The 12276-nt window shown below is 43.3% G+C and overlaps 1 protein-coding gene across 8 annotated transcripts in view; it reads right to left on the bottom strand.

Annotated features, from left to right (window-relative positions):
* SFSWAP (splicing factor SWAP) overlaps positions 1 to 12276 on the bottom strand; it is a 98856-nt gene that overhangs the window by 58559 nt on the left and 28021 nt on the right. For 6 of the 8 annotated variants that reach the window (XR_014027914.1, XR_014027915.1, XR_014027917.1 and 3 more), the window contains 2 exons: positions 8488 to 8556; positions 1040 to 1283 (listed from right to left, as the gene is read on the bottom strand). Coding sequence is in view for 3 of the 8 variants with exons in the window: in XM_081339122.1 (XP_081195248.1) it covers positions 1040 to 1283; positions 8488 to 8556 (313 nt within the window). In the remaining 5 variants the exon portion in view is untranslated. The remainder of the gene's footprint in view (positions 1 to 1039; positions 1284 to 8487; positions 8557 to 12276) is intronic. The other 2 variants (XR_014027916.1, XM_081339124.1) reach the window with 1 other exon arrangement.

Genomic DNA, 12276 nt, shown 5'->3' with positions numbered 1-12276 from the left:
GTCACTGGCCCAAGTTACCCAGCTGGCTTTCATGACTAAGGCAGAACTAGAATTCACGGTCTCCTGGTTTCTAGGCCAGCATGTTAGCCACTAGACCAAATTGGCTCTCAAAAATGAAAAGAAAAAAAAGATGGACACTATGTCCTCATGTGGGACACTAGAATAAAATTAGCATCATCAAGCTTTAATATGGCCAACAGAATATCCTCTCCAGAACGTCAACTTGGGAAGACCCATCTGGAAGTGGGTGGTTCATTAAACAGAAATTAAATAGGCTTCTTGCACATTATCAGCCTGCAGAGGGCTGGCAGGGGAGGAAAGCAGATTATTTTTAGTGAAAAGATTAATTGCTGACCAAGAAGGCCATCAAAAAAAATGACAAAAAGCCTTTATCATGCATTTAACAAACCTAGACCAGACAAACATGTCGGCTCTTTTGCACTCTGTCTAAAGCTCTGACAATTTTAGGATGCAATGAGACACCCTTTTATTTGAGCTGCCTTTTTAATTATGAACATTTAATCACTTTAACATATGCAATGGTCCACTGCCTGGTAACTGGGAAGCCTCCTTGCCAAAGCCTGGTCTGAAAAACCAGCCCAGCCACTTGGAATTGCTGTGAGGCTGCTGACACTATGACAACACGCAGGACCCAGGTTTATATAAATGCAAAAGCTGTGAAAGAAGGAAGGAAGGAAGGAAGGAAGGAAGGAAGGAAGGAAGGAAGGAAGGAAGGAAGGAAGGAAAGAAGGAAGGAAGGAAGGAAGGAAGACAAACTGATTTCTGATGCTTGTAGAAAAACCCTGTGATGGGAAAAAAAAAGCCAAGTACCTACTGCTATCAAGTCAATATTATCTGAGCACCAATGAATTATTGAGTCTAACCAACAAGTTATTCTCCTTAGCTTGGGTTGACTTTCAGCAGTGGGTTCTCCCTACCGTTAGGAAAAGATGTTCTGTTAAACAGGCAGGTTGTTAGTTACACAATCCACTCAACAAAACCCCTGCTCTACTACACAGGCCAGCATATAATGTGATACCTTGCTGAAGTGCTTGTGCCAGGTAATGCGCCACTTGTCTCTTCACTTGCTTCGGAAGAAGGTGGGGGTGTCGTGCCGGGAGGCGGAGGTGCTGTGATCGTGGCTACGCCGGTAGTGCTTGACACCGTCACCCCAGCTGGCAGGGCGTTGTAATAAGTAGCCATGTCAATCCCTGGTGGCGGTGGGGCGAGGCAGTATGATCCATCAGGCAACATGTAGTAACTGTAGTACATGGCTGCCATGGCTGTTATATATATAAAATATATATATATATATTAGATGATCAGAATTTTGACCAGCCTGGACAGAAAAGGCCAACTCAAACAGCAGCATGGATCCTTGCCCCAACCCCTATAGCTCTGCACACAGCTGCAACATGCCTACAACACTGCTTAGATTCAACTAGGAAGCTTACTAATATGTGGGCTCCTTGGTGCTCTGTGAGCTTGCTTGTTTTCTTGCAGACGTTTCATGACTCAAATAGGTAACATCATCAGTGCTAGAAGGAAGTGGAATTTATGGAGGGAGGGAGGAAGAAAGGAAGAAAGGACTATGGGTCCTTGGGGCTCTCTGAACTTGTTTTCTTGCAGACGTTTCATTACCCAAACTAGGTAACATCATCAGTGCTAGAAGGAAGTGGGGCTTACGGAGAGGAAGAGGACTGTGGGGTCCTTAGTGCTCTCTGAAGTGAATCACTGCAGTTCTTAAGTTAGCAACACAACAGTCAATCTCGCTTCCCCATTGACTTTGCTTGTCAGAAGGTCACAAAAATTGTTCACATGATCTGGGAGAACTGCAGCCCTCATAAATAAGGATCGGTTGCCAAGTGTCTGAATGTTCATCAGATGAGCATGGGGATGCCACAAAGGTGGTAGGGGTGAAAAGCGGTCATTAAGTCCCTTTTTTTTAATGCCACCGTAACTTTGGACAGTCACTGAATGAACTGCTGCACGTTGAGGCCTACGTCTACACACAGGAACGTCAAGATGTAAATCTGAATGAAAGAGCTAAAACGCGTAACGGAAAAGTAGAAATCTGGGGGTCACCTAGGATACGGAGAGTCTACAACAAAGGAGAAATCTCCAGGTGGGTGACAGGTGCACATTGTGTTCCATTAAATGCTAATAACGGTGGAATCACATATGAGTTTTGGGGGAAATTGTGCGCCGTTATGAATAAAGCCAATCCAGGGAGAGAGGGGGAAAAAAACCCTTATGTGACATCGATGGATGGGGCAGGAATGAGATGAGAGAGTATAAAGTGGTGAATGGGCTATTTGGATCCCGAGAGATTATGATGATTATCTGCTTAGAAAATGGAGTGCTTGTTTGGGAAACACGTCTATTTGAACGGACACACGGCGAAGGGACGGACGGATATAAGCCTGAAAGTAGAGCTGATCGGACTGTTTATGACAAAAGGCTGACACTGGTGAACAATACGGGACTGAACAGAAGTATCAGGATGAGAAATAGAAAATGTTTATGAAATAAAAGTAGAATTTACTTATATAGGTATTATCTGTATTTTAAATGTGATAATTTTTGTCTATTGAAATAAGGGGAATTTGGGTTATGGATGCTATTAAGGACGTTAGTGGCTAAACTTGAATACTATAACCAAAGCTAAAAATTAGGTAAAATTTAAAAACAGGACATGGATATGTATAATCAAAAACAGACTGAGAAATGTTTTATCAAATACAATAAAGTTAAAATTACAATTAAAAATATTCTCAGCCTGGGCCAGAGAGCTCGAAGAGCCAGGTCTTCAGGTCCCGGCGGAAAGAACGGAGGGTGGGGGCAGTCCTAAGCTCCGCAGGCAGCTGGTTCCACAGGGCAGGCGCACCCACTGAGAAGGCCCTATCCCTGGGTGTTACCTGCCGGCAGTCTTTAACCGGCGGCACCCTGAGGAGACCCTCCCTGCGTGAGCGCACTGGACGAAGGGAACTTGATGCTGGCAGCAGATGTTCCCTCAAATATCCCGGGCCCTCGCCATTTAGGGCTTTATAGGTCATCACCAGCACCTTGAATCTCACCCGGAGGGCAACCGGGAGCCAATGCAGCTCGCGGAGTAGAGGTGTTACTAAAATGTTAAAAAGGCTGCACAAACTCCCCCCTTTCAAAAAAAAGTGCAACCCTCCCCCACCCCCGAAGGACGTTTCAGAAAGTCATGCAAATGGAAACTACCCAATTGCTGTCAAAGGCTGGTGTGAATAAAAAATCTCTGTGGTTTGCAAGCATTTCATTATTTTATCAATACCAGAACATGCGTCGCAGGAATCCCAATTTAAAACAGCTCAGCAGTTTAAAGAATAATCACCTTGCATTCGTGTGTGTGGTGGGGAGCCTGCATAATTCATGTGTTTCAAAGGCGCTGTGATAAATCATCAGCCTGTTTGGGCGGAGAGCTTTTTAAGGCAGTTATTTTATTAAATGCACAGGTATGAATCCTTCACTTGTGAAATACCAGCTGACCCAACCACTAATAACAGAGCTGCTTTAATTTTACAGACAGAATCCTAGGGGTTACTGAAGCCATCTGCTCAGTGCAAGGCTCCAAATCAAAATGTATCCCAAGAGAACAGCTGCTTTAATTCTTAATTTTAGAGTTCTCTGCCAGCCTTCCTGAATTATTTAGAAAAACAGGATGGAGACGTGTCTGAAAATGACAGACAACAAGACCCAGGACTGTAATTAATTATAATATTTCATTAATAAAACAGACCTGGTGCTTCCTGCAATGGCTTAACCACAGAATAATTCTAGCCCAGTGTTTTAAGCTTAAAGGGAGAAATTCTAAGATAAGATACATCTCTTAAGATGCACAACACACCTCTAAATAAAAATAGACGTGGCATGTAAGGGGGGGGAGGAAGAGCATCATAAAAGCAAAGCTTGGAATGATAACAAGTCTGTACCTATTAAAAACAAGAAGGTAAGCCATTTACAAGCCCAGCTTAGACCTAAATGAGCTTCGCAAGTCTCTAAAAACAAGGCATTTTATAGAATTGTGGTAATGCTTTTCTGCAGTAGAAAACCCCTGGTTCTGCTGTGGCCGTGGTTAAAAAAAACCAGTTATCTTATAGCAGCTGGACTGAAATAAAAGATAGAAACCCTGCAATTATGAGGAAAGTTTCTTGTATCTTGGAACAAAATGCTGGGGGGGGGGAAATTGCAACTTGCAAACCTAGAATTACTGTTTGGGGAGGAGATGGACTGTTTTAAAAAACACAAAATGTACGGTTGCCCTAGACCTACAATCATGACATGAGTCCAGAATTTCCATGGCTTAAGCAAGCCAGTTGTTATACGAGTCACGGGCCAATTTCACGACTTTTTGTGCCACGGTTATTAAGTGAATCGCTGCAGCCGTTAAATGAATCAGGTGGCTATTAAGTGACACTGGTTCCCCCCATTGACTTGGCCTGTTGGAAGCCAGCTGGGAAAGCCACAAATGGTGATCACGTGACTGCCCCCCCCCCCTGCCCGATGCTTCAACCGTCGTACATACACGGTGATCGACAAGGGTTCACGTGACTGTGGGGAATGCTACGATGGTCGTAAATGCGAGGAACAGTCTTAAAAGTCACTTTTTTCAGTGCTGTTGTAAGATTGTAAGCCGAGGACTGGGGGGGGGGTTACATCTTTTTTGAGGGGGATAAATTTACATGTCAACCCCCAAAGAACGTCAGAGAATGGTCCAAACAAAGGATGGCCTTTATTTTGTGACCAAATATGCAGAAAGGTCCATTTAAGACCGAACAATCTGTTTTGAGGTTCTGTCTCTTTGACGTCTTACAATTCAGCTGACACGATCCGCGCTATCTTTGCGGCCATAAAGAGTATTTCTTTCTTTCTTCTAACAGAAATCCAGAATGGTGCCTTTTTGTATGCTGTAGGCTGTGTGTTGCCTAAATTCCAAATGATTAACGCTATGTGCTGCAGCGTGTGTGTGTATGTGTGTGCGCGCGCGAAACTACTTGGCAATTCTCGCTTGGCTCAAAATGTGCCTTTGTAATTTTATTCTCCACACTAACAATATTTACTTTGACACCTACGAGAACAATTCTAGCAGCTAATGTACTCTGCATTCAAAACTGCTGAAACTTAAAAAGGAGGAAGAAAAAAAGAACAGCAGTGGTTAAAAAAAAAAAGCTTGTACATATAAAGTGATCTCGATAAACTGCCATCACACTGATGTCAAGATAACGCAGATTTTTTTTAATGCTTTTTTTTTGGGGGGGGGGGAAAGAGGGGGCGGATTTTAAACTGCATTCCACTGAGCTCTTCAAAGCTACATGGCTAATCCTCTGGCTTTCCCTTTCCTTAAATGTCTCTTTAAGAATTTCAAACTTAGGAGGATGCGGCACTCAACCAATTACCAAGATCTGGTTGGAGCATCTTTCGAGAAGACCAGAGTTTTCCTCGACTTACAACAATTCATTTAATGACTGTTTGAAACTGGAAGGGACCTCAACGGGTTGCTCACCTCATTCCCTCTGGCTGGATAAGAAAAACCACATGCTTTAATTTAGCTGAGGTGAGGCCATCAACCTTGAGTTTCCAGGTACATACAGGTAGTCCTTGAGTTACAGCAGTTCATTTAGCGACCATTCAGAATTACAACAGCACCGAGGGGAAAAAAGGGACTCAGGACTTGTTTTTCACACTTAAGTAGCATTCTCAGGCTCATGTGATCAAATTTTAGACGCTTGGCAGCCGACTCACATTTATGACGGTTGCAGTGGCCCGGGGTCATGTGATCATTCCGCTTTTGAGACCTTCTGACAAGCAAAGTCAATGCGGAAGTCAGATCTGTTTAACAACCGTGTTGTTAACTTAACACCTTCAGGGATTCCCTTAACAACTGTGGCAAGAAAGCTAATAAAAAGGTAAAGGTTCCCCCGCACATGCGTGCTAGTCGTTTCTGACTCAGGGGGCCGGTGCTCATCTCCGTTTCAAAGCCGAAGAGCCAGCGCTTGTCTGAGGACGTCTCCGTGGTCACGTGGCCGGCATGACTAGACGCCAAAGGCGCACGGAACGCTGTAACCTTCCCACCAGAGTGGTCCCTATTTTTCTACTTGCATTTTTACGTGCTTTCGAACTGCTAGGTTAGCAGAAGCTGGGACGAGTAACAGGCGCTCACTCTGTTACGCGGCACTCGGGATTCGACCCGCCAAACTGCCAACCTTCTGATCGACAAGCTCAGCGTCCTAACCCACTGAGCCGCCGCGTCCCTTTTAAGAACGCTAATAAAACGGGGCAAAATTCACTTAGCAACGATCTCGTTTAGCAAGAGAAACTTTGGGCTCAGCTGTGCTTTTTAAGCTGAGGGCTGCACAAAGTGTCTTGCTACGTGGCCAAATTATCCACCGAATTCAGAATTTCTCTTCTGACAAGCTTCAGCCCTTGAGAGTCTCTGCAGAGTTAGTGGATCAACTCGAGGAAGTTGTGCCCCGATGCATTATTCATTATTTGCTATTAATAGCAAGGAAGGAGAAAAGCCATCGGTAAAATGCAGCATCCCAAGTGAGACGTTTTCTTTAATTCCTTTAATTTCTTTCCAGGCAGCCCAACGCCAAAATTGGCTCTCTGGGTGGTTGAAGAACAGAATTTAAAATTTAAGAACTGAAGAAAACGGAAGGCAAAAACTTAGAAGGCTGAAACAAAACAAGACTGATGTATACTATATAAAAATTTAATAAATATAAATATAATATAAATATAATACTATGCTGTTCGTGGTTCTTGGTGGATGGGCTGTACAGAGCTTAATAGTGATGCTCAGGATTTTAAAATGCTGTATTTTCACAGTCAATTCACTATATTTATTTATTTAATTAGTTTTATATACCGCCCTATTCCCGAAGGACTCAGGGCGGTTTACAGGGCAAAGTTTAAAAACAATATTAAAGTTAAAATAGAAATAGAATTAAAATAAATTAAATTAATTACTAGCCCAACAAATTAAAACAAAGTTTAAAACTTAAAACCCCTCAGTCCAGGCCAGATAGATCAAAGAGCCAAGTTTTCAGGTCCCGACGAAATGAATGAAGGTTGGGGGCGGTCCGGAGTTCCACAGGTAGGTCATTCCACAGGGCAGGCGCGCCCACAGAGAACGCCCTCACTCTGGGGATCACCCGTCGGCACTCCCTGACCGGTGGCACCCTAAGGAGGCCCTCCCTATGGGAGCGCACAGGACGATGGGAAGTTGATGCTGGCAGCAGGTGCTCCCTAAAATAATCCAGGCCCATGCCATTTAGGGCTTTATAGGTCATCACCAGCACCTTGAATCTCACCCGGAGGGCAACCGGAAGCCAATGCAGCTCGCGGAGAAGAGGCGTTACACGGGAGTATCGGGAGACTCCCATCACAACTCGCGCGGCTGCATTCTGCACCAGCTGAAGCCTCCAAGTGGTCCTCAAGGGCAGCCCCATGTAGAGAGCATTGCAGTAGTCTAACCGGTAGGTCACGAGCGCATTATATACTGGAAAATTGATAACCTCTATGATATTTGTAAATATATCAGTATATATTTCTTATTCATCAGAATCATGCTCCTTTATCCTCCCCTTTTGGTCCGGTTCTTTACCTGTTTAGATATTTTCTTTAAAATGTCAAACAGAAACACGCACATCGATAAAGAAACAAAGCAGGAGAGTGGTAAAGCTTGTTCTGAACCAGCCCTCTTCTAGCAAACCCCTATTCAAAAGAAGAGACTGGAGAGCGTCCAAGACTAAAAGGCTTCTGCCAAGATTTAATTACGCAGTTCACAAAAACACTAGAGCTTGTCTTCTCAAGCGGAAAAGTTGCTTTCAGCAACCAGCCCCTCCCCAAACACTCCTTTTATAGAGAGCACAGGGCGTGGTCTCCCTGTGCCTCCTCCCGAGGAGACCCGCAGCCTTTTTCTGCTTAGTCCTGCTCGACTGCCTCCTGCGTCGGGTGTCCTTGAACAGGGCCAGCTGTGGGTCATCATCCTCCGCACTATCGGGCTCACGCAGCTGAGAGGAGGTCCCCGGCTGGGAGCTCTGCCAAGCCTCCACGCCATCATCAACCGGTTCGTCTCCCACACGGTCCTCCTCCCCCTCATCTGAGTCATCCGACACCTCTGAGCCGGCTGCCGAAACCACAGGCTGACCCTGAGTCACAACAAAGCTGTCCTTGCTCAAACGATGCTAGCCCCCCAAATACTACAGATTGTTCAGAGTTCAGGTGTACAAGTCAATTTCATATGGACAAGCCTACATCTGTAGAGGTCTGACACATTTCCGAAAACAATTTTAAAACGCCACCAAAAAATGTTGTGTATATTTTTTTAAAGGGTAGGACAAATATGGCGCAGAACACAATTTGGCTGATAAGCTTTTTACCGAGCAACATCGTATTTGGGTTCTAACTTGCAAGCAGAATCACAAATCCAACACAAGTGGTTACGAACCTACTTATTTTCAAGGCTCCAAGGTCTGGTTTTAAAAAGAAAGATGTCTGCACCTGGGCCAGAGAGTGACAACCTGTCTGGAAAAACAGATCTGCTGCTGAAAAATCCTGCATCCTGAAATCTGTTTGTGGGGTCTACAATTTTACAAGTCTGGATGTCTTCAACACTAGAGCTGTGGGCACAATGAAATAAAATATACCCATACAGTTCATCAACATTCCACAAGTGTCAGGTTCTCCACGGGCATTTGATTGACAGGGAGAGCAGTTCTGATCCAGGCCAGCAGAAAAGGCAAAGAAGAGCTCAAAGGGGGAAAAAAGAGAGGATAAATCGGGTATTCTGGGGAATAGCAAGAACTTTTGAATTTTTAATAGTGAAGCCAGACATAGAAGGACTCCTACAAGCCCATGATCTTTGTAGGCACTTTGAAAGTTGAATATTATGGTGTCACAGTGACACCATAGTGTTAGACTGACAACTGGGTGGATTGTGGCTGAAGTCCATCCTCAGCCGTGGAACCTCTCTTGTTGACTTGGACCCAATCCTATTCTCTTCACCTAAGTTCTAGTATGGCCAAGTGAGTAAAGTGATGGACAACAGAGGAGGAGCATCTAAGCTGACATTTACTCTCAGCCACAGAAGCTCAGAGTGAGCCTGGAACAGTCACACTTTTTCAGCCAAACTCTTGACAGAGACAAAATAAGAAACTAGAGTCAACAAAAAGATTGGACAACCCTTCGCTTGGGATGGCATGAGGACTCTTGGTAAAGGGCCTAGAAGACTTCCAAGGTCCCTTCCAACTCTGTGATTCCAATTTCTTCTTCAAGTCCCTTAAAGTATATTGAAAGGACTATAAAGTGCCTAAGAAATGGAGAACGACCAAAGTGTGCAATGCTCAGTGGATCAAGTTTCCATAGCTCTTGACAAAATCTTCTTGCAGAGGAACGACGTCAGAAACGGAGGATTTCTGCCTTGAAATTCAGTTTCTAGAGAAGGGATCGCTGCCTTTTTACGGTTGTTGTTAGTTGCGAAGTCGTGTCCGACCCATCGCGACCCCATGGACAACGTTCCTCTCCAGGCCTTCCTGTCCTCTACCATCTTCTGCAGTCCCTTTAAGCTCACGCCTACTGCTTCAGTGACTCCATCCAGCCACCTCATTCTCTGTCGTCCCATTCTTCTCTTGCCACCAACTTTTTCCCAGCATTAGGCTCTTCTCCAGTGAGTCCTTCCTTCTCATTAGGTGGCCAAAACTTTGTGAGTTTCAACTTCAGGATCTGGTCTTCTAAAGAGCAGTCAGGGTTGATCTCCTCTAGGACTGACCGGTTTGATCACCTCACAGTCCAAGGGACTTGCAGGAGTCTTCTCCAGCACCATAGTTCAAAGGCCTCAATTCTTTGGCGCTCAGCCTTTCTTATGGTCCAACTTTCAGAGCCATACATTGCAACTAGGAAAACCATGGCCTTGACTACAGTATATGCACTTTGTTGGCAGGGTGATGTCTCTGCTTTTTAGTGTGCTGTCTAGATTTGCCATGGCTTTCCTTCCCAGGAGCAAGCATCTTTAAATTTCCTAGCTGCAGTCCTTTCTACGGTAGACAGTATCAAGCTTTTTTCCATTTGTCTATAGAGATTCTCAGTCATCTAGGTCATGGTTGTCCCAAAAGTGCTTTTTGCAAGGGGCAAATGGACTTTCTTTTAAAAAAAACCCCACCTTTGGGATTATTTCATTATTAAATGTATGTGCCGCCCCTCTCGCCGATAAGGAACAAGCAGTTGGAATAACATAAGGCAGCTTCCTGTGGAAAAGAATTGTATGGCCACTCCAGATATCCCTGCTTGCACGTTCTGCCACTAAACAACATTCAGAACGTTTGAAAATAATAACCCAGACAAAAATGACATCTCAAGTCTGCTGGCAAGGCTCTTCCTTTCAATCCCAAGATTGTGAGAAGAAAATGTAACTATTGCAAATGCAATAGTTATGGGGTTTTAAGTTATGGGTAATTTTCTACAGCACTTTTAAGTAATTCTCTCTCTTTTTGCAAGACCTCGTTTTCTTATTAAGATGACTACTTGGTGATTAGCATCACGCCTTTTGCTCAGCTGGCCTTTAACTCATTTTAATATTTAATGTGCAATAAATGACTCACTTGATAAATTCATCCGGTGTTGCACAGCAGATAAAACTTAACAATGACCACCGTGATGAATGTCCTTTTGAGAAAGTTATGCAACTCCCCCCCTTTATAATAGTGTTACTTATTTGCAGTTAAGAAATATGAAGTAGTAATAAACAAAACAAAACAAATAAGTTTTCAAAAGGATAAGCCTCCAGGAAATCATCAATCAATGCTTTGCTCTCAAAACATAAATCGTTATATACTGATTATATTTAAAATTCTTTCTGAGCTTTTAAAAGACAAAAATCTAGATGCTAGAAATCCAATTATCTCAGTACACAATGACTTCTTCTTTTATGCGGATCATTTCATCAGATCAACTATCTTTTGGATATTCACCAGGAGTTTCATTTGCTCGAGCAAAACTTGGCCTGGAATGCAAAGTGCGAAACGCTACCCTTTTTCCTTCTGAGTGAGGAAGTATCTCCAATGTAGCTAATTTCATGCAGAAAAATGAACGATTGGGCTAGGGAAAGCATGAAAATTAAGGCACTCCTTCAAACAAACTATTTATCCAGGATGAGACAATATTTACAATAAGTTAATTAAGAAAAACTTTCGCCGCTAGAAGCACAAGAACAAATTAAAGGATGGATGCAATGGAAGCCAACACAAGGAAAAGAACGAATTGATTCTTCCCTCATCTGCATTTAGCCAGGACTGATTTTTTGCTTCGCGTTGTACGCGGCACCTTGGTGCTCAGCTGCTTTGAAACTCATCAAAATTGGTACTCAATGCATTTTGACATGCAAATTTTGTCCCGATAATCATTGTTTGTTTGGTACTCAATGCACAAGCTAGAACTTGCTGGTGTCTGCAGCTTTGTGACTCATTACATTATTTTTTGTGGGAAAAATTTGTTCGGTACTCATAGGTCTTGGTGTTCATCGCGTGTCCCAGAACCAATTACCAATGAGGACCGAGATACCACTGCATTTTGAACTATTATTTTGAAAATCACGCTCGTGAGCTTTGTCGGTTTGACGTTTGAAAAGGGAGAACCAATGTAAGAGAAATTGCCATCCAGCTACATGCTCCTGTTGAGTCTGTTCACCTCACGTGTATAAATCAAATTCTTTATGATCAGAGATCAACGATAAAAACAACCCAATAAAATAAAATAAAATAAAAACCCCTATGTGAAACAAACAGTCATTTCCAGCACTGTGCTCATAATACCTAGTCACTTTAAAAAAAAAAACTTGGCCATCGCTGGCCAGGTATGTAACATTCTACGGCATTCTTTGTGACAGCAATGAAGAACGCTGATTTTATTTCTCACTGAAACCAGTCATTTTTTTAAAAAAAAAAACCTATTCATGGCATGCTGTTAAGAGTCTGCCATTCTGCACCATCCTATCTTTGGTCTTCTAATTACAGATCAGGACCTCCTTTTTAAGGAAGAACAGTGCTGTATTTCTGAAGTGAATGAAGCAGCTTTGATTTGTTTGTTTTTCCCCCTTTTCCCCTACAGTGGAGAAATATAGCTAAATTAACATTTTCCCAGACGTGTATGTTTTGATGACGGGTGTCTGTAGTTTCTGCCTTCCGTTCAATCTCTTTGAGGCATTGTAACAAGCCAGGAAAAATAGAAGAAGTTTTTACTCAAATGAAAGGT

This window comes from Vipera berus (assembly GCF_964194415.1).
Source record: "Vipera berus genome assembly, chromosome: 14".
Lineage (NCBI taxonomy): Eukaryota > Metazoa > Chordata > Lepidosauria > Squamata > Viperidae > Vipera > Vipera berus.
The sequence above is the reverse complement of the archived record's forward strand: the minus strand, read 5'-3'. Positions and strand labels throughout refer to the sequence as shown.